The sequence below is a fragment of the Erinaceus europaeus genome, chromosome 7, assembly GCF_950295315.1.
Source record: "Erinaceus europaeus chromosome 7, mEriEur2.1, whole genome shotgun sequence".
NCBI classification, from domain to species: domain Eukaryota; kingdom Metazoa; phylum Chordata; class Mammalia; order Eulipotyphla; family Erinaceidae; genus Erinaceus; species Erinaceus europaeus.
In genome coordinates, this window is record NC_080168.1 from 115,462,815 (window position 1) to 115,488,319 (window position 25,505).

The following is a 25,505-nucleotide window of genomic DNA, read 5'->3' on the forward strand; positions in this document are numbered from 1 at the left end:
CCAGCTCCGCGGACCAGAGGCCACTCGATCCTCACCGAAGTCTCAGCCCTGAAGAGCCTCCCAACCCAGCCTGAGTCGCGCTGTGTGCGAGGGGTGGAATGGGCAAAAAAGATAGGGGTGCGTGGGCGCCCCGCCAGGAGAGCGAGGGTTCAGTCCAAAGGCAGTTAACTGACCACATGCACCTACAGTGTCCTGGCTCTGCCACGTGACCTTGGCCAAGTCACACGGCCTTGCAGACCTGTCTCCTCTGTCAAGGAAAAGTCTGGGTGTCCAAGGTCTCCAGCCTTGACTTGGTGAGGGTGGGGTGGGAGGGGGGCCTGAGGGCCTCACCCTTACCATCTCCCTGAATTCAGCAGGGTGCCTCGATTTCTATACACTTCCTTCCCCTTTGGTCCTAATCCAGGCCTGGGGAGAGGGTGCAGCTGACCATATTGTTCCCCCCTTCCAAGGCTCACTGAGGAGTCGGGGCTGGGAGGGGGCCCCAAGGAGGCGGGAGCTGGCAGATGGGGGGCGGGGGCGGACGGGGGTGCTGAATAATGAATGAGACTTAATTGGGCCCGCACTGCGCGGCGGCGCGCTAAGCTCTGCAAACATTCGGGCGGCGGCGGCCGCCGCTGGACAAACAAACTAGCTGCGGGCTGGGCGAGCGGCGTGGGGGCACCTGGGAGTGAGGGAGGCGCTGACCACCCGGGAGTGGGGTCGGGGCGGAAGCCTAGGCCCTAGCTCGCCGGGGGAGACACGGATTGAGCCCGGGGCCCACGGGCGAGGGGCGTGCCGAGATGGAGAGACAGTGAGGGGCGGAGGAGAGAAGTCGGAGAGGGAGCGGCGGCAGAGGCGGCTCGGGGACTGGGTTGCTGCCGGGCGGAAAGGGAAGAGCGATGAAGGAACAAGTGCAGGCAGGCGCGAGGGGCCGGGAGAAGAATTGCAGAAGAGTCCGGGAGGGCCCGGAGGTGACCAGAATGCGAAGGAGCGGGCGGGAGGCGCCCTCTCCGCCTCGCCCCGCCGCGCTCCCGCCCCGCCGTGCTCTCCAGTCGCCCGCACTCACTTTGTCACAATTACGGGGCCGTCACTGGGCCTGGATTGTTTTCCCCAAATTGTTGTTCTATAAACTGGCGCAAAGGGGGGTGGTGTTGGGGGGTGGGGATCTGAGGAGCCGAGGCAGGTGGGGGCGCGCCGGGGCGGGCCGGTGCACACAGATACCCGCCTGCACCCCAGCCTGGTCGTTCTCGTTTTCCACTTTCTTCATTCTCATCCTTGGCTGCCTCGGTTTCTCCAAGGGAGCTGCAGGGACTGGAGGCCTGAAACAACCAAGGCGCTTGGTTGTAGGTGGGGCGTAAAGTTCCCGGTCCCCTCCCCCACCTCGCTCCCCCCCCCCCATTCTTTTTTGTTCTGTGCGGCGCTGGTCACGGGGAGAAGGCTTTGTCCCAACTCTGAGGGCCGTTGGGTAACAGCTTCTCCTCGCCGGACGGCTACCAGGTTCAGGCCAACCTCCAGCCCAGCGGCACCTGCCTGTCCCCGACCCCGCGTCCCCCAGCGCTCCAGGCCGCCTCGCTGTCCCTCAGTCCCGCAGACATCTGTTGCGCGCCCGCTGGGAGCCCGGCCGCGCCAGCCTGCTCCCCCACCCGCACACCTCTCCCCGCCGCCCGCCCCTCCCGGACGGCCCGGCCTGTCGGCTTCGTGACAGCCGCGGCGAAGCCCAGGCCCCGCGGGAACGGCCGGAGAGGAGCGGCTGCTCGGCTGGCTCCGGCACCGGCCTCCCCGGCGGCTCCAGGGGCAGCGGAGGGTGGCGGCCGCTGAAGCGAGACAGAAGCTGGCCAGCAAAGTTGGCAGAGCCGGGCGGGGGCGGCTGGTGGAGGGGGGTGTCCCTGGGCAGCCTAGTCTCCGGGTCTCTAAGGCCAGCCGCTCTCCTCCTCTCTGTTCCCGGGTCTGGCCTGGCCAGACCCCGCCAGGCTCTGCGCGCCCCGGACGCAGTGGGCTGCCCGCACCCCCTCCCCCAGGCGAGTGATTTACACGCGGGCTCCGAGCCGCGGCCGCTTCCCAATCAGGAATATCGACCCCGGGCGGGGCCCCCGGGCCGCATCGATCCCTCTAAGGCTCGGGATTTAAAAATGTCAAATTTGCCTTTTCCAGGAGGGCGGAGGGGAGGAGGAGCTGGAGGAGGGCGGCTCGGGGAGTGGGACGGGCGGACAGCAGGCAGGGCATCGACCAGGCGCCTGTGCCCTGAATGAGAAGCTACCTTAGCTGGCCCTCTATTGAGGGCCGCCTGGGCGGAGGCAGGATGGAAGCCTTGGTCCCTCTCTCCTGGCGGCCCCAGGTGGAAACACTAAGACACACAGAGAGGTGCAGAGACAAAGGTGTGGAGGCTCCAAGAGATAGGAAGAGTAAGGCTAAAGGAAGGTAGCTGGAAGACACACCGAAGGAAACAGAATCTGTATGTCTCTGTCTCTGTCTTTCTCACACTGCCTGCAGAGGCAGAAGATTCAAGACTAGAGAGGAGGCCAGGCTCAATCCTTTGGTATTTGAGAGTGAGCCTAAGTGAGTGGGCGTAAGCAAGGTGGAGGAAGAAGGCAATTAGGAAGAGGAGTTAGAATATAAGTAACACCCCACCTGCAGGGGGAAAGCTTCACAAGTGGTGAAGCAGGGCTGCAGGTGTCTGTCTCTCTCCCCCCTCCATTTCTGTCTGTCTCTATCTAATAAATAAATATAAAAATAATAATAAACAAAAGAAATAAAATAATATAAAAAGAATACAATTAACATTATCCTCCCAAAGTGTCAACTAGTGACTAGGCCTAAGATCCAAATGGGTCCCAGGACTTAGTGAACAAAGTAAGGATGGAATATTAATAAACTGTGGGCTATTCCAACAGAGCCAATGACCCAGAAGGAGGGGAGGGGAGAGGGGGGTGAACGGGTGTCCAGGGACCCAGTATCCTATGCTGGTAGTGGGTGAGAGGTGCTAATACTTGGGGGAGATGTGAAACTTTACCTCTAGAATGATGAGATCGTGTAAATCAACATGTCTTCCGTAAAGTGGTCTGGATGAACCAGCAAAAGAGCTCACTTCAATACTGTGCTGCTTTGCCATGTGCACTACACAGGTTCAAGCCCAGCCCTCACTACACTGAAGGAAGCTTTGGTTTGGTGGTCTTTCACTCTCTCTGCCTCTCTGTAATATATGTATGTATATATATATATATATATATATATATGGATTTGGAAAATTAATTGAATCAAAGGAGCCTTAGAAGCTGCTAGCCCAAGCCCAGAAGAGGTGGGTTCTCTTGGAACTTTGATCGTCTACTCCTCCCCCTCATGAGCCCCACCTGCTTCTCCTGGACAACCACCAGCCTCAGGAAGTGCATATGTTAGAGATCAGGTCTTATGGAAGGGACCATTTGCACAAGTGTATGTGCATAGGGTGTGGGCTGTAGAGAATTCTTGCAGTGACCATGGCCTTCCTCAGGACTCAGCAACTGAGTCTTGGGCCTCTGAAAACAACACCCTCTACTTTCAGAAGCTTCGAGAAGAGGGTGGCATTTGGGGGTAGAGATGATGCAAGGGAACCATTCTCCAGACCAGCATCCTTACAGTTAACATCTGTCCCCCATAGCCAACAGCACACCTCAGCTGTCACTGTGTACACTGCCACTTCCTGCAGAAGTGGAGACAGAGCTGACAGGGCTGGTGTGTGTGTGGGGGGGGAACACACAGGAGAAGCTGCAATCATCCTCTGACACACGCAACACACCCCTCCTCTGACAAAACCAGGCTGACACACAGTCAGCGCCCCCCCCACACACACACCATCCAAGCTCATCAATCCCTGTCACACATACACCACGTCAGTGTGTGCAGACACAATTCCTCCCAGGGGGAGCTGGGCCGCCTAAGTCTAAGGCCTGTCTCTTTCTTGCACGTTTGACTTAGAGGGCTTAGGTCAACTGCCCCCACTCCTTCTCAAATTCTCCCACCAGGCTCAGTTTCAACAGCTGGTAGGTAGATCAAGGAAGTGGAGGAGCAGGGTGAGAGCAAAGAAGAGCTGCCAGGGCCTCCGTTCCTCTCCCTCCTGCCACTGGCCGCTTTCCCTGCATGTCCACTTGCTGCCTGCCCGGTCCACCGGTCTCCTGTCATTCGAGTAATGAATGCGCGCTTGGGGCCCTAGCCCCCCACCCACCCAGAGTCGTTCATCACTGCCAGCACCGTCCACCTCTCCGCCACCCGCCTGGAAGGCTAAGTGGCCGAGGCGGCGGGTTCCCCTCTCCCACCCCCACCCCACCTCCACTCCACACTAATTGTCAGATTGAGATGTTGATTTGTCAGCTAAGAGTCAGCGCCAAAGAATCCCTAGGAAAAGCCGGTCTCCTTGAACTTGCTCTCGGCTCGGCTCGGGCTCTCAGCCTTGAGGCTTTTTTGGATTTGAAGGAGATAGTCTGGCTAGCACCTAAGAGACCCGGGACTAACAGCGCGGTGTCCGCAGTGCCTCTCGCTTCCGATAGGAGGCGCACCAGGCCACAGGCCCTCAGTTTGCCTGAAAGGGGCTCAGCGGGCGCGGTTCTCATCCAGACCCAAGGCCTTCGGACTGGGTCCGGGCCCCTCAGCAGAGGGCTCCTGCAGCTGCAGTGCTCCGCCAACCCCGCCAGCCCCCCCCCCCCAGCGCCCTCCGGGAACGCCCGGGGCCAGACCCCCCCCCCCGCAGCTCCCCATCCTCCCGCAGGGGGCGCCCCAGTTGCAGCTCCTACCCTGCCTGGGCGCCTAGGCTGCAGTTGCCCTCACCACTCCCCTCCCCAGCCCCGGCCCCAGAGCTCCCCGGGCGGTCGGCTGAGTGACGGGCGACCGGTGATTATGCGGCGGGGGGAGCGGGGTGCGCCGCGGGCGGCAGCGCTGACCCTTCACATTTCCGATCCGCCGGGACCCTCATCCATCCGAAGCTGCTCTTTGTCTGGCCGCCTAATTGCCGGCGGACAGGATGGATGGCGGGACCGACAGCCGCGGAATCCCTAATAAAGGCCGCGGCCGCCGGGGAGGGAGTGCGGGAAGGAGGGGGAGAAGGAGGCCGGGATGGAGGGAGGCGGGAGGGAGCGCCCGGCTTCGGCCCTCTCGGAGCGGCACTGCACGGGGTGCGGGACTGCAGCCCCGGGGCCACCCGGTGCGCGCTGGGCAGCGGGCGTGGGGCCCGTGCAGTTTTCTGCTTGTTGGAGGAGAGGAATGAGCCGGGCCCCGGGCAGAAAGAGCATCCCGGGATCCACCCCACTAAGCCGAGCCCTCGAGGATTCGAGCCAACGGGGGCCTCCGGGTTCTGGGCACTCAGTGCGGCCCTCTGTCGTCTCCTGCGCCCCTCCTCTGCTCACCTGTCGTTCTGTATCCCCGCCGAGGAATGAGGGGGCTGACAGCTGTCTGTGCGGCACGTTTCATTAACTGGGAGCTGGAGCGGGCTGGTGGTGGGGGTGCAAAGGGAACGGGGCGGGAGCCTAGTCAGAGGTAGAGGGATAAGGCAGCAGCTCCCCTTCGAAACCATCTCTACCTCCCTGCGGAGGGGCCTCAACCTTCTGAACCCAGGTGCCAGGAGGCAGCACCGTGTGCGCCAGGGAGTAAGAACCCATGCAGTTCTGGGCCACCCTAGCCCCACAGTGGCGGGAAGAGAGAAACCTGCAGCCTTTGGGCCTGTTCTTTCTGTCTGCTTCCCTTTTTCTTCTCCTCTCCATTGAGATAGCTCTTCCACGACCTGCCTGGCCCATGCCTGTGAGAACAACCCAGCCTCTGAGTGGTGGGTGTGAGAGATGGGCACAGGCTGAGTCAGGCCCCTTTCTGCAAACACACTGGCGGCCCTCAGACCTGTTTGAATCTCACTCTCTGAGGGGAGACAGAACAGTGCTTGTGCAAATGACTTTCACATCTGAGCCTCCAAGGTTCCAGAGTCAATACCCAGAACCACCGTAAATCAGAGCTGAGCAGTGCTCTTGTTTCTTTCTGTAATCCTCTCTCATTAAAAAACAAAACAAAACAAAAACCAGGGCCAGGCGATGGCACACCTGGTTAAGTGCACACATTATAGTGTGTAAGGTCCCGGGTTCAAACTCCTGGTCCCCACTTGTAGCCAGGAAACTCCATGAGTAGTGAAGTAGAGCTGCAAGTGTCTCTCTGTCTCTCCCTCTCTAGCTCCCCTTCCCTCTCAATTTCTGTATGTTTCTATCCAATAAATAAATAAATAGATAAATAAATAAATATAATTTTAAAACTCTCACTCCCCACAACCTCTGTCTCTCCTCACTCACCCTTCCACTTCCTCAGGTTTCCCTTCTCTGGGATGCTGAGAAGTAAGCCCAGGGTTGGGACTGTAGCTGCAGGGCTATCACCTACTAGTTGACGCAGGACACGCCATCTCTGTTTTCTAGGTCCCAGTTTCCTTATCTGGGAAATGGAGACATTGCAGCTACCTCTTGCTGTGCTGCCAGACTGCAGTGGGAACTGCCACACAGATGCCTAAAACACAGTAAACATCCAGTGGTGGTATCATTCCCTTTCCTTGTTATCCTATCTTCAGAGGTGGGCAAAGTTCCATTCTCCCCATCAGGGATCTGATAGCCACAAAGTTCAGTGTAACCTTAGATGTGGGAGCTGAAAGCAAGAGATGAAGGTGAACATAGAAAAGAAGAGAACCACATCCTGAATAACCTTGAGATGTGAAGAAGGAGAATATGCTGGGGATGGGAGGCACTTCTGCAGATCTTACTATGCTACCACTCAGCTGGTTCCTCTCCTCTTACAAATAGGGAAACTGAGGCTTGTGGGTGAAGGGCACACTACTCTTCCAATGCCTTCCCTTCTCAGCTCATCTTATTCCCTTTCTTTCCTGAGAGGGCTTGGGTCAGTGACAAGGTGTGTGAGAGAAGGAACAAAAAATAGAACCCACCCATGTTCAGCCAGGAAGCAATTACAGAAGCCAGATCTTCCACCTTCTGCATCCCACAATGACCTTGGGTCCATACTCCCAGAAGGTTAGAGAATAGGAAAGCTATCAGGGGAGGGGTGGGGATACAGAGTTCTGGTAGTGAGAATTGTGTAAAGTTGTACCCCTCTTATCCTATGGTTTAGTCAATGTTTCCTTTTTACAAATAAAAAATAATAAAAAAGAACCCACACAGAGCCAGGACCTTTCTGCTATACTTCATAAAATTTTAACATGAAAACTTCCACTGAGTAGAAGACAAGCATCACATGCAAATTATATGCTAATTGCACGCAAATCCAATGTCTGGTCCTCAGAACTCTGACACACCTGACTTGTGAGCTCTAGGATTTGGGAGGGGAAACTTTGGGTGATCCCTAGATTTCAGGGTGGGACAGGTGGGTATAAGCTCCATTCGGGTCAGGTCGTGGAAGTAGGATCATCATAGAAGACAGGTGTATAATTTGATATATGTGTATAAATTGAAATTGACGTATTGAAACATTGAAAATATTTTATACTTTCAGGACACAGGTGTATTGGAGGAGATAAACATATAATTTGGGGCTAGGGTCAGGGTTGGCAGAGTCATGGCAGAGATTATGGCAGGATTGAGATTGAGACTGGGGAGCCTAGGCTTCCTTCCTCCCCACTTCGCCCATCAGCTTATCTCCACTTCCATTGCCCCTTCTCTGCCTGCTTTCTGTCCACTGTCTCCCTGGGCCTCCTAGCTTGATGACCCCTCCCCATCCTGGAGCCTTGGGTAAATAGCCCCAGCCCCCAGCCTGGGCTCCAGCTTTGCCTCCTGAGTCCAGACACTTGACTTCTGGCCCCAGGAGCACCAGCTGGCCTTGACCCTACCCAGGTCCCTCCTCAGCTGAATGTGACAGCTGCAGGGGAAGCAATAAGGACCCGGTGAGCTGGCAGCTTCATTCCAAAGCGTGGGGAAAAGAGCAACAGAACATGAATAAATGCATGGAACTGGCCCCTCAGCTCCCCGTGAACCAAGCTGGCTCCCCCCTCCACACACACACACACACACACACACAAACACACACACACACACACCCGCAGCTGCCTGCTGGTCACCAAGGCTCATAGCCTGGGCTAGGGAGGGAGGGGCAGAGAGGCCCCAGGGAGAGGAGAGCAAGCAGCTGAAAGGAGCCGAGGTGAGGGGCTAAAAAATAGGGCTTGGTGAGTGAGGCAGCAAGGTGGGGAGTATGGCTGAGCTGAGAGACCTCTGGTCCAAGGAAGGAGGGTGGAGGAATAGGGAGAGGGAGGAGTGGGAGATGGGTGGCAGGGCCTGGGGTGGGATGGGGGTGGCTGATGTGAGCCCTGGCAAGCTTTCTCTCAGTGACCCATCCATCATCCAGCCTAGGGGAGCAGATCTGGAATTAGACATGCACGGGTCCGACATGGCCCTCAGCCCCCCAAGGAAGACAAATGGCGACAAAGACCTTGAATAAAATTTGTATTTATGGTTGGAGGAGGAGGCCCCTCCCCCACTGGCTGCCAATCCTTTCTCTCCCAACCCTTTCAGGCATGTAGGAAGGCCTGGCCCCAGCAACCTCTTTTTCTCTGCATCATTATGGGGTGCCGGAAAGAGGGTCAGGAGACAGGAGATGAGGAGCTCCCCTTCCTCCCACTGGGAATACCCTGGCATGCCTGTTGCCCCTCCATTTTGGCCAACCCAAACACCCACCTTTGCCAGTCCTGGAGCCCCTTTGGCCTGGGGTCCCTGTGGACAAGCAATCCCCCCAGAGTCAGGCCCCAGGGAAGGAGGCTGCCTCTCACCTCTCCTTAGGGCTCTGCTTCCTCACACACAAGGACCTAACCTATCAAAGCTTGGGTTTCCCTTGGGTTACCCAGATTGGCGCATCCACTGATCCCACGAGGTATTTAGCACTTAATCTGCATTTTAGTTACATTTGCATAACTAACCACACCCCCATATATCCCAGGCAAACAGGATGTAGAGTATAACTTCTCTAGGTTTCCAGTAAAACCCAGACTTGAGGAAGGGGGAAGGAGCAGTTTACTGGGGCAGGGTGGGGTCTAGCACTAGAGTTGGGGGGAGCAGGGCTGGGCCAGCAGGGCAAGTGCACCCAGAGCTGGCTTTGGACTCTTCCGGTAGATTTTACTTCTCAGGTCTGAGCTGGGAGACATGGCCTCCATGACCCCAACTTTAGGGACTCTGAGGAAGACAAATACAAAAGCTTCCCTGCAAAAGGTCTGCACACATGCACACACACAAAGACAAACACAGGAGCCACAACCCCACTCACCCAGGGACACACAAGGCCTGTGTCCCGTGGCCACTTCCACCCTTGCCAGCTCCCTGTCTCAACGCTCAGGGCCCCCCCCCCCTCAGCTTCCCGCGCAGCCCCGCCCCTGCCTCTCCTCTTCCCCACTTGATATGTTACATTGGAGTCCGGACACGGACCTGGGTGGCTCTCTGCAGCGGGCCATTTACATTTCTCTCTCGATCTGTCAACCTGTCTAGCTTCCCATCTCTCTCCTCTCTCTCCATCTCTGTCTCTCCCTCTATTCCCAACCCTGCTGCTACCTCCACCCTCCTCCCCCCGCCTCCGGGGCTGTCAGTTCATCTCTTTTTTGAGCGTTGTCTCTGTCTCTGCGTCTCTACCCGGCTTTCTGTCTCTTTTATTTTTCTGTCAGTCCTTCTCTGCTTCCCTGTGGGTTTCCTGCTGGTCGTTCCCCTCCTCCCTCCCTCCCTCCCTCTCTAGCTTCTCCCGACCCTTTCCAGCAGCAGGGTCGAGGGTAAGGGGTTCAGGCCGGCGAGTGTCACTTACACCCTTTACCTTATTTTTGTTACTCGGTCTCGGGCACTGAGGGATGTTGAGTGGCGGAATTTCTATCTTTTCACCTGAGTGTTTGCGGGCTTTTATTTTTCTTTTCTGGAAGGTGGGGGCGTGTGGCGCTCAAGACCACCTCTGGCTTCTCTCTGTGAGCCTCACCCCCTTTTCATCCAACCGCGGTCTCTGCCCCAAACTCCAAACTCCGGCAGAGGTGTGTGTGTGAGAAAGTCAGGCTAGAGCGGGGGTCAGTGAGTCCCCGCAAGACCCGCCGGGAGCTGGGCAGTGAGTGACCCAGAAGCTGGGGGTGGGGGGGCCGCTGGCTGCCCCGCCCCCGCGCTTCTCACTTTGGGCGCCAGGGGTCGCTCGGACCCCGGCCGCTTATAGCGGCTCCGGCCGCGCGGCGGCTCACACCACCCGCATCGCCGCCCGGGGAGAGGGGAGAAGGTGAGGGACGCGGAGGGCCAGCGCGCCCGCAGCAAGCGGCCGCCGGGCCGGGCTCTGGCCGGGGCTGGGCGCACCGCAGACCGGGGCTCGCCGAGGCCAGCGCGCAGACCTACCCGGGTCGCGTCCGCTAGGCGCCACTCGCAGCGCGGAGCCGGGGCATCCAGAGCTCAGGGGGCAGTGCCCTCTCGGACCTGGGACCCATCAGTCTGGGTAGCGGGGTCCGAGGAGAGAGAGCAGGTGCCGCGCTCTTCCAGGAGCCAGCCGTCCAGAAGCCGCCGGCGGCAGAGGACCCGTCGGTCGCTGTCCCCCGGCCCAACCACAGGTCGCCCCCCGCCTGGACGGAAGGTCTGGGGGTCCCCACGGCTGAGACGAGAGTTCTCGGGGGCGCGGGGGCGCGGCGCAGCCGTCGGGGGAGTTCCGGCCCAGGCCCGAGCCCAGCCAGCGCCCCGGGCCCCCGCGGAGAGCCCCGGGCCCCCGCCGCCATTGCGCCCAAGAGCGAGGAAGACCTGCTGGCCCTGGCCGCGTCGAGGCTGAGCCGCCGCAAGCGGGTGGCTGGCGCGGCCGTCGGGGTGGCCATGGTGCTGCTGCTGCTGGTGGCCATCCCGCTGCTGGTGCACAGCTCGCGCGGGCCGGCGCACTACGAGATGCTGGGGCGCTGCCGCATGGTGTGCGACCCACACGGCCCCCGTGGCCCCGGCCCCGACGGCGCGCCCGCCTCCGCGCCCCCCTTCCCGCCGGGCGCCAAAGGCGAGGTGGGCCGGCGCGGGAAGGCGGGCCTGCGGGGACCACCGGGGCCGCCGGGTCCCAGGGGGCCTCCAGGAGAACCGGGCAGGCCGGGTCCCCCCGGCCCTCCGGGTCCAGGCCCTGGCGGGGTGGTGGCCCCCGCTGGCTACGTGCCCCGAATCGCCTTCTACGCGGGCCTGCGGCGGCCACACGAAGGCTACGAGGTGCTGCGCTTTGACGACGTGGTGACCAACGTGGGCAACGCTTACGAGGCGGCCAGCGGCAAGTTCACCTGCCCCATGCCGGGAGTGTACTTCTTCGCCTACCATGTGCTCATGCGAGGCGGTGACGGCACCAGCATGTGGGCCGACCTCATGAAGAATGGACAGGTGAGGCCCCCCCCTGGTCCCCGGATCCGACTGGGTAGGACCCTCACTCTCCCTGCATTCCCCATCCCAACCCGCCTCCACCCACCGCGGCGGCGGCGGCCCTGAATCCCAGAATTTAGAAATCGCTTCACTTAGACAAGGAGGAATTCGGGTCCAGAGAAAAGAAAACCTTTTCCTGCCCAGGAGCTCAGTTAGGAACGGTGTCAGAATTCAAATCCAGGGCTCATAGCTACAGTGCCTCACCACTTTGGTGCCTCTCCCTGCCAATTCTTTTTCTTCTCCAGTGTTAGGCTACCGGCTTCCCCAGGCTACAGTCTAATACAGATTAGCACAATGTAGCCATGGGTGAGTTACCAGTAGTCTGACTCCTTTGGATTAGAATACAATCCCCGGATTTAGGAGGAAGGTATCTGGCTGGCATTCTTGTGTGGGGGCAATCAGGTCGGACTTTCAAGGAAGGAGTGAAAAAGGAGGAAGACATTTGCTTCTGTGCCAAGTAGCTCTGTTGTCAGCTGGCCCTAGGGCCTTGCCCTCATCTGGGTCTGTAGGGGACCGGTGTTGGGAAGTGGTGCAGCCATTCAGGGGCTGGAAGGAATGAAATTGGAGGTGAGGGAGAAAAGTAAAAGGCTGAGAGGTCAGAAGCCTTGGCCCCTGGCCTGGTCAAGCGAATCCCACACCTTCCCTGGTGAGCTTCTGACTCTTGAGTCCAACATCTGTGATCAGAGTGGAGTCACTACTGTCTGGTCGGGCCTCAAGGACTCAGAGGTTGAGGTCAGGGACTGCATTGAAGGAGTGACAGGCTGCAGGGAGGGGGAGGTGCTGGGGCTGCAGGGCACAGGGGTCAGGTTGGGGCTGGGCAGAGCTTCCGTGTGGGATGGTGTGGACCATGGCCCACCAGGCCAGCTCTCCACGAAGCCCGGCTCCCACTCTGGCTGCGGCACTCTCCTGCTCCAAGAACTGCAGGTGCTCACTGCATTGGGGTCTCTTTGTAAAGCCGCCCAGCGACCCAAGGAGAAGGAGTGAGGGCATATGTGTGTTTATGGGAGTGAACTAGCTATGAAAGTGAGTGTGAGTATGTGTGTGTTTGTGGGGGGGAGTTGGGGTGTAAAGGGTGACAAAGCGCTATCTCTGCCAGTGGCATCGAGTAGGGAAGCATCGGTGTGGGGGTGAGGAGGCGGGTATGTCTAGAGTATGTCTAGAATCTGCATCTGAGGCGAGTCTCACTCTGTATTCCTTGGCGCGGGTGCTGCGGCCCTGGGGATGGTAAATAGTGATTAGAATAATGATGAATAATTAATGAGTTAATAACCAGCCCCTGCGGGACAGGATGAGGGAGGCTGGGAGGGGGCTGGAAGGCCCAGAGGCAGCCAGCAGCAGTAGAGGCTAGGGAGAAGCAAGGGCTCCCTGGAGGAGCCAGGAGGGGAACTAGGCACCCCAGGCAAGAATGAACCACCCCCTGGGGGGGTATGTGCAGACATACTTAGCCCCCTCCTTCAGGAATGGATTGCCAAGTGCAGCAGGTCTGAGCCAGTTTATAATAATTATCTTACAGGCTGTTTTCTTAAATTTTATTTTATTTATTTTTCATGAGGGACAAAGATGCAGACTGACCAGAGCACTCCTCACTCCGGTTTATGGTGGTCAAGAAAGCCTTTTTGCATAACCATTATGCTATCTTTCTGCCCTAGCCTCTATTTTTACATGCACATTCACAGCCTCAGTTGTTCCTAAACCAGGGCTAAATAAATTTTAAAAATTTATTGGGGTTGGGCAGTGGTGCACATGGTTAATGCATAAGGACAGGGTTTGGGCCCCCACTCCCTATCTGCAGGGATGTGCTTCACGAAGTGAAGCAGGTCTGCAAGTGTTTATCTTTCTCTCTTTTTAAAAAATTTTATTATCTTTATTTATTTATTTGATAGAGAAGCCAGAAATCAAGAGGGAAGAGCATGAGAGGGAGGGAGACACCTGCAACACTGCTTCACCAGTTACAAAGCATTCCACCTGCAGGTGGGGGCCAGGGGCTTGAACAGGTCCTTGAGCATTGTAACATGTGAGCTTAGTCAGGTGTGCGACCACCCAACCCCTTTCTCTCTTCCTCCCCTCTCAATTTCTCTGTCCTATCAAGTGTAATAGAAAGGGTTGCCATGAGTGGTGTATTCATAGTGCTGGCACTGAGTCCCAGTGATAACCCTGGTGGCAATAATATATATATATACTTTTTTTTTTTTTTGATAGAGACAGGGAGAACATGCAAGGGAAGGGGAAGACAGAGAGAAACCTACAGCACTGTCTTACCACTTTTGAAATCTCCATCCCCTGCCAGTTGGGATGGGTGGGGACTTAAACCTGGGTCCTTGGGCAGGATGGGTGCCCCACCACCTGCCCCATATGCTCTCTCTCTCTTTTTTTAACCAGAGCACTGCTCAGCTCTAGCTTATGGTGGTGCCGGGGATTGAACCTGGGACTTCAGAGCCTCAGGCATGGGAGTCTCTTTGCATAACCCTTATGCTATTTACCCCCACCCTCTTTTATTTTTTTAATTACTACCTTTACTTATTGGATAGAGACAGCCAGTAATGAAGAGGATAGGGGGAAGATAGCACTGCTTCACTCAGAGCTTTCCCTCTGCCAGTGGGGACCAGGGGCTCAAACCCTGGTCCTTGTTCACAACATGGCCCCTCCAGGTTTTTTTTTTTGCCTCCAGGGTTGTCACTGGGGCTTGGTGCCTGCACTATGAATCCACTGCTCCTGGCGGCCATTTTTCCATTGTTGTTGGATAGGACAGAGAGAAATTGAGAGAGGAGGGGAAGACAGAGAGGGGGAGAGAAAGACAGACACCTGCAGACTTGCTTCATTGCTTGTGAAGCGACTCCCCCTGCAGTTGGGGAGCTGGGGGCTCGAACCAGGATCCTTATACCAGTTCTTGTACTTTTTCAATGTGTGTGCTTAACCAGCACCCCCCCCCCCGCTGTTTTTTTGAAACAATAATAGTGGGGTCTATAATGTACTTTTTGTGTACAAAACAGTGCCCTGACCCACTTCACACAGAGCAGTTCATTTAATGCTAATGCTCTTACTCCCTTCTTGATAACTCAGACTGAAGACACTTGCCTGGGCCATACAGCTAGTGAATGACAGTGCCTGGCAAATGAAGGGAACTCCAGGCCTCTGTGCCCTCTCTCACTGCTCCTCAAGGCCCAGTAGCCCCTCTGCCCCTCTCCTTCCTCTGCACAGGGCTTAGTGGGCTCACTCCCTTCCCTCCAGGTCCGGGCCAGTGCCATTGCTCAGGACGCAGACCAGAACTATGACTACGCCAGCAACAGCGTCATCCTGCACCTGGACGTGGGCGATGAAGTCTTCATCAAGCTGGATGGAGGGAAGGTGCATGGCGGCAACACCAACAAGTACAGCACCTTCTCAGGCTTCATCATTTACCCAGACTGAGCCAGCCCAGCCCCCTCCGTACCCCCTGCTTGCTCACTTCTGCTCCCCACCCTTTAGCCTGCTGCCCCACCCAAGGCGCCACCCCGTCCTTAGAGAGCTTGGCTGTGGGGCAGATCTTCCCCATTCTGGAGGCCTGAATGGGCTTGCTCTGGGGGTGCTCTCAGGCTTAATGGCTGGGGAGGGGAGGTTAGGCCACAGGAGTAAAGTGACTTGGGGAAGGACGACTGGTGTGCTGTGCCAGGGAGAACTGGGTCAGGATCAAGGTCCTCTTTCTGCAGGGATCTGGGTAGCAGTTCACTAGCTGGAGCTCAGCAGCACCGAAGCAGAGGGGATGTCCTGGCACCCTGGCAGGGAGAGGACACAGACAGACAGGAGGAGTCCATTTAGGCAGAGACATCAGGAGGGGTAGGCGCCCTGGTCCTCTGTCATGACAACTTTCTCGTCCCAGTCCTTCTTCCCCTCATCCCCACTTTTAGGCCCCAGGCTCGGGCCTTGGCAGCCTTCCTGTGAACTGGAGGAGCCTGTGAATTCCTAGCACTTAGAACTCATTTGGTACAGCCCCCATTTCATCCCCAATCAGGCTAGGCCCCTGGGGCAGCTGCTATCGCCCCTTCCAATAAAATAAAATGGGAGAAATGTGTGTGCCTCTTACCTTGGTGCACAAGTGGGGGGAAGTGTCTGTCCCTGTCCTTTGATCCTCTCTGGGTTCCCAACCTGGCTACCACTTTCAGCCAGAGGCAAAAGTTTAATTATCCCTGCTGGTGTGTGTGTGTGTGTGTGTGTGTGTGTGTGTGTGTGTGTGTGTGTGTTAACAGCAAGGACCTCAGCTGGACAGCTCTGGGGTTTGACGCCGATGGCAAGAAAGACACCAGTCAGACTGACATGAGCCAAGGGAGGAGTCCAAAGACCCGGGCCTGCCAGTTCTGCTCTCTACCCTGTGCAGGGACGAGAGGTCTGAGAGTAGGGAGGAGTTGATGCTCTTGGAAGTGGCACTGAACTCCAGGACCTGAAGGTCTGGAGAAGCGTGGTGCTCAAATGCCCACATCTGCCCACCAACCCTCAAGACAGCTGAGTGAAGGCGGTGCCTTCCCAGTGCCAGCTGCTAAGCTGGAGGACACTGCCACCTTGTGGGCAACTGGAGCGCGACAGCAGTAGCTGGCCCAGGTCTGAGCAGAAGGAACCAGTCAAGACACCCGTTAGATACTTTATTGAAGGATAAAAGGGTGTCGTCGCTCCACTTTCTGTGGAGTGGGCAACAATAAATAAGCTAAAAAGAAGGAGCAAGGAGGGGCAGGAGTGGGTGGAGGTGGGTGCTTCATGATGGAGAGCCTTGGACGGCAACAGAACCTATGGGAACAAAACACTGGAGAGAGAGAGAGAAGACTTTGTCAAGGTTCAGCCATCTCTGAAGTGTCACCAAGCCTTCCTTCCCCACTGACCTCTGAAAGTTCCCACCCACCACTTCCAATTGCCCACAAGCTTGCTGTGAGCACAGCTGGGCTGTGGACGGAGGCTCACCAGCGCATCCTGCCAGTCCAGTAGCGTGGCCACAGGGTTGGTGCAGGCGCGAGGAGGTCCCGAGGGGGGCACTCGGCTGGTATAGAAGGCACACTCATTATCCAGGCAGGCCTCGTGGAAGGAGTGGATAGCAGTCAGACAGGCTTTGAGGCGCTGCCTCAGGGCTAGGGCTCGGGGGGGCCGACTGCTGGGGCCTGAGGGCCAAGGGTTACAGAGAATTCAGGGCAGGCTCTGAGGCCTCCCTCCCCGCCAAGGGCTAGTGCAGTCAGGAAGACAGGGCTGTTGGCACAGCTCCTCCTTCCTCCCTGGAGGCTGGGGAAGGGTAGAAGGTGAAGGACAACCTGGCCACACCTAGCAAAAGGTGAGGACCTCTTTTTATAGCCCCTTCCAACCAACTCCTTACCTGCCAGGCCTGCTGCGGGCTTTAGAGAGTGCAGCCAATGGGGCTGGGGGCTGGCACATTGCAGCCTTTGGGTCATCAGGTTGCTGGTGACTGGAGTTCGCTGAGTGCAGCGGGGCTGTGGGGTGGGTTCAGAATCCCTAGGTTTCAGGGAGCAAGCCTGTGCTGCCTTGGACTCGTCTCTAGAGAAGGGCTTTGGAAGTCCAGTTTGCTCCTGGGGGAAGGCCTGAGGGGGGCTAAGCTCTCCCCTGTGCCAGGACCCTGGAGGTCTTAATTCGGCTGGAGGACAGGGCTGAGCTACCTCAAGCTCTGTTCCAAGGCTGGGCTGTGGTGATCTCTTGGGCCCTGTTTCAGAGCTGAGTTGTGCTTGTCTCTTGGACTCTGTTCTAGGACTGGGCTGTGGTAGTCTCTCAGGCTCTGCTTTAGGGTCAGGCTGTGGTGGACACTTGGGTTCAGGTTCAGGGTCAGGCTGTGGTGGACTCTCGGACCTGGTTCCAGGGCCAGGTTGTGGGGGACTTTCAGACTTGGTTCCAGGGCCAGGTTGTGGGGGACTTTCAGACTTGTTTCCAGGGCCAGGCTCTGGTGGACTTTCAGACTTGTTTCCAGAGCCAGGCTCTGGTGGTCTTTCAGACTTTGTTTCAGGGCTGAGCTGTAGTGATCTCTCAGGCTCTCTTCTAGAGCTGAGTTGTGATTGTCTTTCAGACTCTGTTCTGGGACCGGGCTGTGGTAGTCTTTCGGGCTCTGCTCCAGGGTCAGGCTGTGGTTCTCTGTGCTCTTCAAGCAGGCAGGGCTTTGGCAGCCCAGAGTGTTGTGACAGTCCAGAAAGGTGAAAGGTGTCCGGATTATGCTCTGGGCCATTCAGAGTTCTAGAAATCTCAGCTAGTAGGGGCTGAAGTTGCAGCATATCCAGAGAGGAGGAGCCTCCAGCAGGGGGTGCACCCGCCACCAGCCTCTCTGCTTCCTGTTGCAAAAGCTGCTGCAGGACAATGATGTGCTGTGGATGGAAGAGTGAACTCCAGGACACCGGCTCACAGCTCTACCCACAGGGTCCTATTCCCACACCCCCTTCTCCTGTCACTGTCCCTCAGGCATCGAATCTGTTGCCCCACAGACCCACCTGCATCTTCAGCTCCTGGCAGTTGGGGTTTTTACTGGGAGGAGCCTCGTAAGGGGTTGCCACAGGTGGTTTTCTGGGCCCCTCCTGTGACCTTAAGCAAGTCTCCTGGTCAAATAACCGGACGGTAACCTGCTCCTGCCACACAGAGGAGAAGGGTGCTGTGAGCAAGGCAGGCTTGGGCGGAAGGCCAGTCTGTCCTGGTCTAGCTGACAGGCCTCAGACTTGGTTAGGAGGGCAGCAGAGCAGCAGGGAGAGGCAGGGATAGGTAGCTTTTTGTAGTAAGTCCTCTTGCCTCAAACTACCGGGCCTCAGGCCAACAGGACAGATGGGTCACAGCAGCATGGGTGGCCTTCTGATACTCACCCAAGGCAAGGCAGGCTCTTCAAGGCAAGATTGAGGAGAGAAGCCACTCAACTGCTGGGCCTGGGACAGAAGTGAGATGTCAGAAAGGCAGCTGGTGTGGCTCCATCATTCTTGCCTCTGTCTTAACTCTCCCTCTACCATCCATTTCTCCCCCAGCCTTGGCCTATGCCAAGCTACCTTCCCTGCCCTCTCTTACCTGCTGAACCCTGGGGGCAGATGTGATAGGTGTGAACTGGGTTTTGGAATGAACGGCAAGACGATGCAATGCTGAATTTGAATTCTGGGGAGACATGGAGATGGAGGCGAGAGTGACAAAACCTAGATCTAGCCACCGATCCCAGCCTGGCCCTGGCCTGTGAGTTGTGAGTACAAACCTGAGTACAGGGGCTTGGGGAGGGTATACGCTGAGCCCGCCCAAAGGGTGACGGGTGGGAGCTGGAAGGTGGCAGCACCCTGCCAGGAGTGGGCATTAGATGGGAGTCACGACTGTCCTACGGAGAAGAACAAGATGGAAGTGAATGGTCTCCCTCCCTTCGCCTGTCGCCACCCTGTTCTCATGATAACAGCTGGCGTGATTCTTTCAGAGCCTAATGGAATCATGTCACTTCTTGTTTATCTCTCCTCTGCAGGGCTCTCCACTCACTCCACCACAGTTCAAGGCCTTACACAGGTTTGCATATCCTCACCTCACCTGGTCCTGTTACCGTGCTAGTCTCATTTCCCATCTTTCTCTTTACTCCTCTTCAGCCTCACTAATGCCTCCTTCGTATTGATCCTCAAATACATCTGGCAGTTCTTCCTCCTCAGGGCCTCTGCATCTGTAGTTGTCTTGGTCTGAAAACCCCCCCCCCCAGATATCTGCAGGTTCCATCCCCTCAACAATCTCTGGTCTTAGCAACATCTTCTCAATGAGATTACCTTGACCAATCTATCTGAAATTGCAAGGGGCCAGCATAATACTCAGCAGTAGAGCACAGTACTTGCATGAATGAGGTCCCACTACATATTCCAGACCCATGCGGTGCTCTGGTCTCTCTCATAAAAATAGAATACGTTGGGAGGCGGGCGGTAGTGCAGCGGGTTAAGTGCATGTGGCGTAAAGCCCAAGGACTGGCGTAAGGATCCTGGTTCGAGCCCCTGGCTCCCCACCTGCAGGGGAGTCACTTCACAGGTGGTGAAGCAGGTCTGCAGGTGTCTGTCTTTCTCTGCCCCTCTCTGTCTTCCCCTCCTCTCTCCATTTCTCTGTCTTATCTAACAATGGTATCAACAACAACAACAATAATAACTACAATAAAAAACAAGGGCAACAAAAGGGAAAATGAAGATAAAACAAACAGAATATGTCTTGGAGGAAAGGGCTGAGGAGATAGCATAAAGGCTAGACATGCTTAAGGATCTGCTCTACTAGGTGAGCTGGCCCCACATTTACTTAAATTACTTCTTTTTTAAAAAATATTTATTTATGTATTTATGCCCTTTTGTTGTCCTTGTTGTTTTAGTGTTGTAGTTATTATTACTGATGTCGTCGTTGGATAGGACAGAGAGAAATGGAGAGAGGAGGGGAAGACAGAGAGGGGGAGAGAAAGATAGACACCTGCAGACCTGCTTCACCGCCTGTGAAGCGACTTCCCTGCAAGTGGGGAGCCAGGCCTTGAACCAGGATCCTTAAGCTGGTCCTTGTGCTTGGCGCCACGTGTGCTTAACTCGCTGCGCTACCGCCCGACTCCCTACTTAAATTACTTCTAGCAGAGTTATTGCTGGGGCTCTGTACCTGCATGACTTTACTGTTTCCTAGCAGTGACCCTTACTGATTATTTTGATAGTAAGAGAGATGGAGAGGGAGAGATAAAGGGAGAAACAAGAAGGAGTGGCACCTGCAGCACTGATCCGTCATTTGTGAAGCTTCCCCCTGTAGGTAGGGGCCAGGGTTTGAACCTAGATCTTTGCACATGGTAATGTATGAGCTCTACCAGCTGGTTCCCCTTGTGATTTTATAGATAGCATAACGGTTATGCAAAGAAACTCTCATGCCTGAGGCTCCAAAGTCCCAGGTTCAATCCCCTGCACCACTATAAGCCAGAGCTGAGCAGTGCTCTGGTTTAAAAAACAAAAACAAATAAACAAACAAAAAGAGCAAGCTGTGTTTGACAAGTGTCAGCTCTGTCTCCCTCACACCCTTGACGTGATGAATAAAGGACCTCGATCTCTTACTGTAGGCCCCAGAACCCAGGTAAACAGAGACCAGCCCCACTCTCGAGAGGGATTCAGCCCAGCTGGGACAAACTCAGACCTAATTAACATCTTTTGTCCAGGAGCACCTGAATCAGCTGACAATTTTCAGTGATAACCCTTGCTGCAAAATTCCCCAAGCACCCCACCACACATACACACACCCTCTCTGCTTTCCCCAACACACACACACACACACACACACTCTCTCTCTCTGCTTTCCCCATCCCAGAAGAGTCCCAACTCACCCTGGTGTGAGTCACTCCTCCAGTTTCTCTTAACGGTACTCGCTGGGCCAGACCAAAGAGGCCTCCTCCTCCTCCACCTGAGTGGATGGTTTTGTGCTCTCTCCCAGGGAGAGAGGAGGCTAGGAGGAGACAGGTAGCTTGCTAGAGTATCTGGAACACCCACTGGGTCTGCTATAGTGCTTTACAGCTTCTGACAGGGGCAAGACGGGGTGATGGTTCCCACTGCACCCCCAGGGCCAGGACCTGTGAGGTATCTATCCCTCAGAGCCCAGTACTGTCTCAGTAAACATTTACCTACCGGAACCCCTGAGCAGGTTAAGGGGATGACAATGGCTCTAGGGCTTGAACTGAGGGTGAAATGGGGACCAAGTCCCTTGCCACAAGTGCACCAGGACAAGCCCTCATCCACCATGCAGGCCTCTCCCGCTTTCCTCCAAGTCTGGTGAGCTGCCTCCTCACTGCAGATAAGCCATCTGCCCCAGGTCTTCGCCCACGGTCAGATATACTCACCACAATGGACCGGGGTCTCCTCCTGCAACCCTGTGGCCTGGTGCGCTGAAGTCCTGATGACAGCAAGGACACAACTAGTAGTCACTGAGTACCAGGTATGACCTGAACACAGTGCTAAGTGCTTTACAGAACTCACCCCATTCAATTCCTCCATGACAATGCAAGCATTGTCTGTCTTCAAATGACAGACTAAAAAGTGTGAAGCTCAGGGCTTAAGGAAAACTCACGCGGGTAAGTAGCAAGAGCCTGGAATCAATCCCAGGAGGCTTTTCCTGCCATCCACTCTGCTCTAGGCAGTGACCAAAAGGAGCAGCACCTTTTGTCCCCTGCCACTCCCCCAGCAACCTGGAGAAACTAGTATCATGCTGAGACCGGACTGCAAAGGTCTCAGCCTTGTTCCATGGGCACAGCCAGGCAGTCTCAGGTCTCTCCCTCCCCTCCCGTGTTGGCATGAAGTTCTACAGCTCCTGTCAGGCCCCAGCTCTGATGGACATAGAGACTGGACAATTCTTTTCCACCTGCCCCTCAACTCCTCACCGGCTGCTGCCACTTGTCTCTCTTCTTAGCTCCTGGAAACTGGGGCGAGTAGACGGGTGGAAGGAAGGTCTTGAAGATGGAATCTGACCCATAAGAGATAAAAGGCAGGGAGTCGGGCTGTAGCGCATCGGGTTAAGCGCAGGTGGCACAAAGCACAAGGATCCCGGTTCGAACGCTGGCTCCCCACCTGCAGGGGAGTCGCTTCACAGGCGGTGAAGCAGGTCTGCAGGTGTCTATCTTTCTCTCCCCCTCTCTGTCTTCTTCCCCTCCTCTCTCCATTTCTTTCTGTCCTATCCAACAACGACAATAACAATAATAACTACAACAATAAAACAACAAGGGCAACAAAAGGGAATAAATAAATAAAAATAAATATTAAAAAAAAAAAAGAGATAAAAGGCGAGTAAGAGGTGGGCCGCACACCTGCAGGCCTCACCACCAACTACAGCTAAGCTCGCAGAAACCCTCTGACCATCATGAGGTTCCCTTTCTCTCCAGCCCCGACTTTATCCCTGGAAGAAGTCCCCAGAAGTACTGAGTATTAGTCCCTCACTGATACTCACCGGTGCCTCTAACCTCCCGGGGCACAGGGTCCTGCCTCGGGGTCCTGATCCCTCTAGCCTGGAGAAGCAGGAAGCCCTGGCTGGGTCCAGTCGGTTGATAGGGGTCCTGGGGGGCAAATATGCAGATGCCCGGACACCCTGGGACACCCCCCCCCCAAGAGGCTATTAGCACAGGTTGGCGGCTGCTTCCTCAGTCCACCCCAGTGTGATCTCACATCCTGTCTCATTACCTGGCCTCTCCGCATGGTGCCGCTTCGAATCAGTACTCTCTGTGCCAGGCTAGACTGTCGCCCCAAGTGACAGCTCTTCACCCCCTCACCTGATAGGATGGTGGCTAGGGCTGCAGGGTCAGCCACAAACTCTATGGTCCCTGGAGCCTCTGCAAGGGAAGAAGAGAATGGAAAGTGAGAAGGAGCAGGAAGGGGAAGGCTGAGAGGCCAGGGAGCCTCGTGCAGGCTGATGTGCAAGACTGAGCCAAAGAGACTCATTCAGCTGAGCACAGCTTACCAATCATTCAGAGCACTACATGGCATTGTACTAGGCACAGAAACCCAGAGATGACTAAGACCAAGCACCCATTCTCAAGGAGCTACCATCAGGGGTTGAGCCGTGGCACACCCAGTTGAGTGCACATCTTAACATGCACAAGGACCTGGGTTCAAGCCCCTAGTCCCTGTCTGCGGGGGGGATGCCTCATGAGAGACTGAAGCAGTGCTGCAGGTGTCTCTCTCTCTACCTCTGTCTCCTCCTGTTTTCTCAAGTTCTATCTCTATCCAATAAATAAGCTATCATCAAACTACAGAGATAACAGAAACAAAGTTTGTGCATGCTGTAAAAGAGTATGCAGTGAGGGGGTCGGGCGGTGGCGCAGCGGGTTAGGCGCACATGATGCAAAGCGCAGGGACTGGCGGAAGGATCCCGGTTCGAGGCCCCGGCTCCCCACCTGCAGGGGAGTCGCTTCACATGTGGTGAAGCAGGTCTGCAGGTGTCTATCTTCCCCTCCCCCTCTCTGTCTTCCCCTCCTCTCTCCATTTCTCTCTGTCCTATCCAACAACGAATGACATCAACGACAATAATAACCACAACAAGGCTTCAACAAAAAACAAAAGGGGGAAAAATGGCCTCCAGGAGCAGTGGATTCATGGTGCAGGCACTGAGCCCCAACAATAACCCTGGAGGCAAAAAAAAAAAAAAAGTATGCAGTGCCCAGGAAGTGACACAGTGGATAAAGTGTTGAAATCTCAAACATGAAGTTCCAAGTTCAATCCCTGACATTAAATGTACCTGAGTGGTGTTTTGGCTCTCTCCTCTCAACAAAAACCTTTAAAAATAACAGTAACAGGGAGTTGGGCGGTAACACAGCAGGTTAAGCGCACGTGGCACAGAGCGCAAGGACCAGCATAAGGATCCCGGTTCGAGCCCCTGGCTCCCCACCTGCAGAGGGGTCCCTTCACAGGCGGTGAAGTAGGTCTGCAGGTGTCTATCTTTCTCTTCCCCTGTCTTCCCCTCCTCTCTCCATTTCTCTCTGTCCTATCCAACAATGAAGACATCATCAACAACAATAATAGTTACAACAATAAAAAAAAACAAGGGCAACAAAAAGGGAAAATGAGTAAATATTTTTAAAAGCCTTTAAAAATTTTTAAAAAGAAAAAATAACAGTAACAATAATATACAGCAATTTTCAAGGAAAAAACTTTATGAGTGGTGAAGTAGTCTTGCAGGTATCTCTCTCTATCTTCCCCTTCCCTCTCAATTTCTCTCTGTCTCTATCCAATAAATAATTAAAAAAATGATAACAAGTATGCAGAGTATTAGAACACAGAGCAGTCAACTGGGTGAGCTGCAGAAAGGTTTAGAAATTATGACATTTTGCTGAAGGGAGATGAGGGTTGCTAAAAGCAAAGAACTACCCAGGAGCAGAAACCAAAACGCGTACAATAAGCAAGGGCTTGCGGAATGCAAAACTCCCAAACCTCACTGTGAACACCCCATACGCCTATCTATCAGAGACTGTGCTGTCAGGCCTTCAATACGTACCTGTCTGGGGAGGTGGAGGCGGCCTAAGCCCCACATTTTGACCCCCAGGGCTGGACCTGAGCTCTTCCAAGGGGTTACGGAGTTGAGGGCTCCCCACCATTCTCTCTGATTTCTTGGCTTGACCCGTGGCTTTAGGCCTGGGGTCTGCTAAGCCATGCACCTTTTCCTGGGGGAAGGAAGGACAAAATGCTGAGGCTGAGTGTTGAGATACACTGTTGGTGTGTGTTACATTCCTCCCCCTCTTTTACCAGACCACTGCTCAGCTCTGGCATATGGTGGTGTTGGGAACTGAACCCAGGACTTCAGAACCTACGGCATGAAAGTCTTTTGCAGAACCATTATGGTAACTTCCCAGCCCGTGCTATACCTTTGTACTTACTATCTCCACCCACCAGGTCCCTCTTACCCTGGGATCTTGGTTCTCCTGGTCTGGGGCGCAGGGTTTGTCGGTAGGGAGCGGCGGGCGTCTCCTAGAGCGAACGGGGATCTTGCTGGGGGTGGGAGATACACCCCGGGGGGCCGGGTCCTTCCTAGCTTGGAGGGTGGTCATGATGGCTAGAGCTGAGGGAGAAGACAGGATTAATGATCAGAGGTCAGCAGGCATCCCTGACACTCGCACATCCAACCCAAAGCCCCAGAGTCCAGAAGACCTCGGCTTCTGCAAGGCCGCTCCTATGGGTGCCCTCTCCGGACGCCTAGAATCCACGCTTTCGCCCCAGGACCCTGAGCTGCCTGTCTGCCCCAGAGGCCCACACAGTCCTCGTTCCCAGCAAGCCGCCGATGCTGCACCTTCCCTGGAACCCCTCAGGGTCGCCACCACTTTCTTCGTCTTTTTCTTGACCCTAGGGGCTTCTGCCGCAGCTACTTCCCCAGTTTGTAAAATACGCGAAGCTCCTGATTGGCTCCTCTGTGCTCGCTGTGTCGCGGACACCTGACTCAGTTGTCCAATCCGCAGGCATCGGAGGCGGGGCCAAAAGGACTAATTTTCGAACCGCTTTCTGGAAATGCTATAGGAAAAAAACTGGCCCGGCTGAAACAGCCAATCAAAAAGAGGAGCGCGGGGTGGTAGGCGGGGAAGAGGAAGGTGGGCGGGGCGACAGAGGCCTCTGTACTCTCGCGATGTCTCGGGGCTGAAGGCAAGGCCCTTGTGGGGCATTGTGGGAAGGCCGGGTGGCACAGTCTGTGGGGTTGGGAACCCAAGCCTGGGTAACC

At 55.7% G+C, this 25,505-nt stretch overlaps 2 protein-coding genes across 4 annotated transcripts; one reads left to right on the plus strand and one right to left on the minus strand.

Moving 5' to 3' along the window:
- Window positions 1–10,784: 10,784 nt before the first annotated feature.
- On the plus strand, window positions 10,785–15,371 carry C1QL4 (complement C1q like 4). The gene is made up of 2 exons (XM_007528508.2): window positions 10,785–11,321; window positions 14,589–15,371. The coding sequence occupies exons 1-2, from the start codon at window positions 10,785–10,787 to the stop codon at window positions 14,766–14,768; spliced, it is 717 nt and encodes a 238-aa protein (XP_007528570.1). The 3' UTR covers window positions 14,769–15,371.
- Window positions 15,372–15,959: 588 nt separating this feature from the next.
- Window positions 15,960–25,173, minus strand: TROAP (trophinin associated protein). Of its 3 annotated transcripts, none has more exons than XM_060195414.1 (15): window positions 24,944–25,173; window positions 24,700–24,854; window positions 24,294–24,459; window positions 22,484–22,632; window positions 22,254–22,391; window positions 21,691–21,773; window positions 21,154–21,206; window positions 20,644–20,762; window positions 18,541–18,657; window positions 18,363–18,446; window positions 18,167–18,226; window positions 17,804–17,932; window positions 16,690–17,680; window positions 16,287–16,480; window positions 15,960–16,131 (listed from the first exon to the last, which is right to left on the minus strand). In XM_060195414.1, the coding sequence occupies exons 2-15, from the start codon at window positions 24,841–24,843 to the stop codon at window positions 16,084–16,086; spliced, it is 2,475 nt and encodes an 824-aa protein (XP_060051397.1). In that variant the 5' UTR covers window positions 24,844–24,854; window positions 24,944–25,173; the 3' UTR covers window positions 15,960–16,083. The 3 variants fall into 3 exon arrangements, with proteins under 3 accessions (XP_060051397.1, XP_060051398.1, XP_060051396.1); XM_060195415.1 differs by having other exon boundaries at window positions 16,690–17,659; window positions 17,804–17,938; XM_060195413.1 differs by having other exon boundaries at window positions 17,804–17,938.
- Window positions 25,174–25,505: the final 332 nt, after the last annotated feature.